This window comes from Hakea prostrata, chromosome 7, assembly GCF_041222555.1.
Source record: "Hakea prostrata isolate BN-2017 chromosome 7, UWA_Hpros_2, whole genome shotgun sequence".
Classification (NCBI taxonomy): domain Eukaryota; kingdom Viridiplantae; phylum Streptophyta; class Magnoliopsida; order Proteales; family Proteaceae; genus Hakea; species Hakea prostrata.
The window spans coordinates 23,882,409-23,888,050 of NC_142606.1; the positions used below are offsets into that span (position 1 = coordinate 23,882,409).

Consider the following 5,642-nt stretch of genomic DNA (forward strand, 5'->3'; position numbering starts at 1 on the left):
CGTGAAAAAGAGAAGGAAAAAGACGGAAAGAGGCAAAAGAAAGGTCTAATGGTAAAAATAAAGAGTTGGTCTTCTAACTTCTACCAACCAAAAAAAAACTATTAAGAGTTGGTCATGGGTGTTCTTTTCGCCAATAGCAATTTCATAATTTTCATTTTCATTTGTTTGAGAGTGTTAGAAAATATTTTTAAGACTATATCTTTTTCATCAGTTTTTTCTACATGGACATGTGTGCTTCTAGGGGTGCAAGTTTGGGCCTTATGTCTCGAACCCATCTTGGAATGTCAAAATAATTTTGTTCATGAATGATTGGTTAAAGCTAGGCCAAGGTGGCCATGATTAGATATCTAGGGATGAGTTAGGGCCGAGCACTTGGCTAGGAATGGGCCTTAGTGCCTAACCGACCTAATGTATCTACCTTGCATGTGCTTTTTGGTAAAAGCGGGACAATTATGTATTGTTTTATTCTTTTATGGTTAAGGTTAGGATTAAGGTTAAGATTAGGATTAATTATCTTACTTTGTGGATTCTACCTTTTTACTTCTAGAGTTTCTCTAGAGGGTTTAATACAGATTTTTTTTGAACAAAAAAAAAAAATTTGTATAAAAAATTTAATGCCAAATACCGATGACAACAAACCATTTTTAAACCTTTGAGATGCATTTAAATTGATAAGTTAGTGGCCATCAACCATTAAGAGTTGGTCATGGGTGTTTTTTTGTCAGTTGCATTTCGACAATTTTCATGTTCGATGTGTTTGAGAGGGTTACAAAATATTTTTGGGTCTGCATCTTTTTCATTAGCATGGACACATGTGCTTTTAAGGGTGGAAGTTTGGACCTAACTCCGATATCCATCTTGGCATGCCCGAGTTTGGGCTCAAAATTTTGGTCATGAATGGTGGGTCAAAGCTAGGCCAAGGTGGCCAAGATTAGAGTTAGGGATGGGTCAAGTTGACTGCATGGCTAGGGTCAGGTTTAAACCTGTAAATGGATGGCCAAAATCTGCCTCTAATTTGCATTTGTATTCATTTAAAGGTGTCCACAATTCAAGACTTTTCTTACGAAAATAATCCATATTTGTCTTTTATATATATATATATATATATATATATATATATATATATATATATATATATATATATATATTATATATATATATATATATATATATATATATATATATATAAATTACATTTACAAAGCAAGATCCCTGATATTCCAAAAGAATATTAGCCAAAAAAACTTAAAAGACTAGAAAACCCCTTCTCTATCATAAGAACTAATGATCTAAATTTGATTGTTCCTTCTATTGTTTTCTCTCTCCAACAAGAGTCCACCAACTTTTGCCATTGCTTCAAATGCAATCTCCTTTCGCCTAATTTTTGAGGTTTCCCTTCTTTCCTCTAGATCCACAGTCACCATAAGTGAGGTTGCTTCCTTCCCCCTCTCCAACCAAGTTGCACTATTTTTTCCCCTATCAGTTAATCTCATAATTTGTACCAAAATGTCTTGGCCTCGCCGCAACACTTGACTTAATTGTTGGATCAACCCCGGAATCATGAGACACTTTATTAATGACCAACTCACCCTCCATATGTAGAAGAGCCTCCATGTGGGCCCCCTCAATTTAATGCGTGGTAGACTCCAAGTGCTCCCCCATCAACCGAATTTAAAGAATCATTCTCTCGTACAAATTGCCTTGTGTGAGCCCCTTTTGACAACATGTCTACCACTCCATTAGATTAAACATTAAGTTTCTTTAAATGATTGATAATCGGATACAAAAATCGGTAATTGACAACCATAAATCGAAAGTCAGAAATAAAAAAATAACGATTGGCAGCCAACGATTGTATAGTTTATCGGATCAGATATCCAACAAATTTCTGAATTCGAATACCTTCTATAAAATTCTGCTGGCCATCAATTAGAAATAGGATGGCAATCTTTCTTATCGGAATTGGATACAGATAGTGGTATATTGGAGCCAAATTTGATCCATTCTACCTTACATATCATTTTTAGTAAAAATAGACAATTATATGTTGTTTTATTCCTTGTGATTAGGGTTAAGGGTAAGGTCAAGATTAAATATCTTACGCACCCCATTGTGTCTCAACCATGTAGGGTTTGAATTTGAGTCAACGCCAAGATAGAGTACTTAAGGCTAGCGTGGAGGTATTGAAAAGTCCGACCCAACCTGGCCATGTTGCACATATTTTGTTTTTTTTAGTGTTCTTTACCATGTTGCTTTGCGTTCTTGGGTTTTGGTTTGGAGACTTGGAGACATGATTTTATGTTAGAAATTGTTGTCATTATCATTGCACATATAATTTTGAAGTGCGAAAAAAAGCAGCTCTCTTTTTTTTTTTTTGGTAAAAGCTCTCTTTCTTTGTTGGATCCTTCTCCATCTACATTTTATCTCTACTTTCAACATACTAGTGATACCCTCATTCTGTTGCTAATACACCATGAAGCTGAAACCTATCGACAAGGTGGTGGGACTTGAACGCCGGCGAAGCCTAATTTTGCATTCGAACATGAGGATGTAGCAGTGAAATCGTTTATGCCTTTGTATCGGAGATTGATGTTGGACAACCGAACGTCTTGGCACGGCAGTTGTTTACTGCAGGCGATGCTCACTGCGACCTTTGATGCTGAGGTTCCTCTGATATTTTCGAAATGAATGTTGCTCAACTGCACGCGAGATGGCTTTTACCCCCAAAAAGAAAAACAAAGACAGACAATTAGTTCATTTTACCACCTGTTCGATGAAATGTCTATGAGAAGAAAAGAAATTTTATTACCGGCTTATTGGAGCAGCTACTCCCTGAGCAATACTGTTGATCAATTTTAATGGGGTTCCGGACATTGTCCATGATAATGTTCTTAAAAAGGAATCCTGATGCACGGCTCGGTGGTGATCCAGGCCAAGTTTTGATCCTGACGCCATTGTCTGTGTTCGACAATGTGCAGTTCAGCACTTTGATATCATTCACATCCTTCTCGTCGTCATACTTGCCAAGGCTACCAACACTGTTGTTTAAACATATAACCCGCAATATCAATGGTGGTGAATCAGTTAATGCTCATACCGTTTCTGGGTTTCTCTTGGAAAGTAGGGTTGGAGATCCTGGGGAAAGAAATTACCTAATTCCATGCCCTGGTCCGCATGCGACTCCAGTAATGGTGACATTAGTTGAGCCTTGACCGATAGAGATGCAATCATCCCCGGTTCCAATGAAGCTCCTGGAAATTGTGATGGAGTTGGATTCACTTATGTGGATTCCATCGGTATTTGGGCTAGTTTTAGGGGCAGTGATATTGAGCTTGCGTGCTCCAAAGTTCTGGCAGAAGTTAACCATAATGTGGAAAGCTTTGCTATTAAGTGAACGGATATCCCGAATTCTCCCATTGGTTATGTGATTGAACTTTAGATTCTGCAAAATAAGAAAAAACCCAATAATGTTCTTGGACTTAACTGAGAGGATTCAAACAAATTCATCATCTGCGGAAACAAGAACAAGAATCATGATTTGAGCATCTTACTGATGGCATGAGTTGACAGCCACTGTTGTGTTTACAGTCATTGTATTTCCAATCGGCGGCACCTTGACCATCGAAAGTTCCTCCGCCGGTGAGAAGCAGACCATTAATTCTCTCAAACAAGAACCATTCAGGAGTTTCATAGTTCGTAATATCCGTATCTGCTTTAAGAATTCCTTTTATTTGAACGACGATGGGAGGTGGCCCAACACATGGCCCTTCAAATATAACTTGACTAAGCTTATATACGCCCGCAGGTACAAGAAGCCTTGCTTTCCCTTTCCAATGGCACGCTGCAACCCATGCCTTCATGAATGCCTGCAACACCACAGATAAATATGAAATTTCTCTTCTATGTGGGAAAGACGGAAAATGCAGAAAAGGAAGCTTTAGAATTTGATTTCAGCAATTCAGCTTAACATGTTAATCCATTATAAATGGAGGTAGAGAAAGAGAAAAAAGATGGAGAATCACCTGAGTGTTGTCGGCCTTCCCATCAGCCTTGGCACCGTATTTTCGTACATTAAAAATCGTAACATCACGAGTAGGGGCTCGACGGCCGGTAGGAATGCCTTTGCCAAGAGGAGGACGAGCCTCTGCTACACATAGAAGGAGAGCCACAAAACAAGAAAGAAGAGCAACTGCTGCCATTATCGCACTCAATCAGTAGAACAAATGTGCAATTAGTATTAGAATAGTCTTTCACAATCTTTGTTCTTCCTCTGCATCTGTGTGAAAAGGAAAAACAAAGATTAAGGGGCCAACGCCAACGCTCGGCTCTCAAACTATTATCTGGTGTTGCAGTGCTCTTGTCATGTCTCATCTTTTATAACCTGGTATTCTGGTTTCGATTCAGAAACCGTCTCCCTCTCCGTCTTCCACTCTCTTTCCCTTAATCAACCAATTCATGTAACCATGCATGTAATATTAGAATTAAACAACCGTTGTTCGGTTCATCAAGCTCGATCTGACTTGCAATTTTTTTTTCTTCGATCCTTTTCTTCACTGCTAGATTTAGCTGTGGTTAGGTAGATTAGTTGATATACTCTATATTTATCGGTGGTAGGGATTCTTTACCACTTCCGCTTTTCCGTAACTAGAAAGAAGAAGATTCGACACAAAATCCCACATTCCTCTCATGGCAAGACTTACCAAGAACAACCGCTTTTCTCGGGCCCTAACTACCACTGTTTCTTCCAACCACTTCAAGCCGGTTTCTTTCCATGTTCTACTCCGTCGCCTTAGAATTTGGATCATCACTTACGCTTTCCCTGTTTTTCGGTTTCAAATTGAGGACCCAAACACACAGAGGCCCAAGCCCAGGCCCAACCCAGGTTGAGGACTTTCAAACTTTCAGATACATTTTTTTAGGGATAATTATTGATATCTCCCTATAACATAGTTTAATTACTACCTTATACCCTATATTTTTAGAAATAACTAATTGAATTCCATACTTTGCCTACTTTTACTATTGGTCGCCTACCATTAAGAATTGTTAATTATCTGATGGTGTGAAATTTGTGTTGTATCTCTCAAAGTGCCCAAAGTAACCCTAAATGGTAGCAGAGTATTAACCTGATGGTGATATGTGTTCCAACTAGAGTGTGGGGGTTTAATTTGTTTGGCAAATTTTGGATCATTTTTAGTGAAAGATAAAATGGACATTATGCACTAACATCTAAGGCTCAATTAACGCCTGCCAAAAGTGAAAGGGCAACAATAATTTCATAAGTATAAGGTTCAATATGTAATTAAGCTATCATACAAGGAGGCATTAATGATTAACACTCTTTTTTTTAAATTTTTTTTGAAGAACACTAAACACCTTCCATTGGGTGGCTCTAATGATATGAGGAGTTATTTAGACTTTTTTAGGCGATCATCCCTTGCCTACTGCTCTACCACCCAATCAGGTTCCTTGATCTTAAATGAGTAATATTTTAAAAGTAATTGCAACCAAATCTGATCCTTCGAGTGAACTAAGGTTGAACCCTAGTTGTTAGGAACCTATTCACACAAACAAAAGAGAGAGGAGACCAACTAGGATGGTTAATTGGGTAGCTGCCTACAACGATCAAGTCAACTTCAACT

General features: G+C 38.2%; 1 protein-coding gene across 1 annotated transcript; it reads right to left on the reverse strand.

Moving 5' to 3' along the window:
- Nucleotides 1–2,486: 2,486 nt before the first annotated feature.
- Nucleotides 2,487–4,199, reverse strand: LOC149010703 (exopolygalacturonase-like). The gene is made up of 5 exons (XM_089162472.1): nt 4,023–4,199; nt 3,552–3,866; nt 3,153–3,442; nt 2,810–3,038; nt 2,487–2,714 (listed from the first exon to the last, which is right to left on the reverse strand). Exons 1-5 carry the CDS (start codon nt 4,197–4,199, stop codon nt 2,487–2,489), a joined length of 1,239 nt encoding a protein of 412 aa, XP_089018598.1.
- Nucleotides 4,200–5,642: the final 1,443 nt, after the last annotated feature.

Excerpts from the sequence above, each read along its gene's own strand:
- LOC149010703 (XM_089162472.1), bottom strand. The coding sequence starts at position 4,199 with ATGGCAGCAGTTGCTCTTCTTTCTTGTTTTGTGGCTCTCCTTCTATGT. Across the intron at positions 3,443-3,551 it reads GCTGTCAACTCATGCCATCA|AATCTAAAGTTCAATCACAT; the intron begins GTAAGATGCTCA and ends CTTATTTTGCAG. Across the intron at positions 2,715-2,809 it reads GTAGCTGCTCCAATAAGCCG|CCATCTCGCGTGCAGTTGAG; the intron begins GTAATAAAATTT and ends TGGGGGTAAAAG.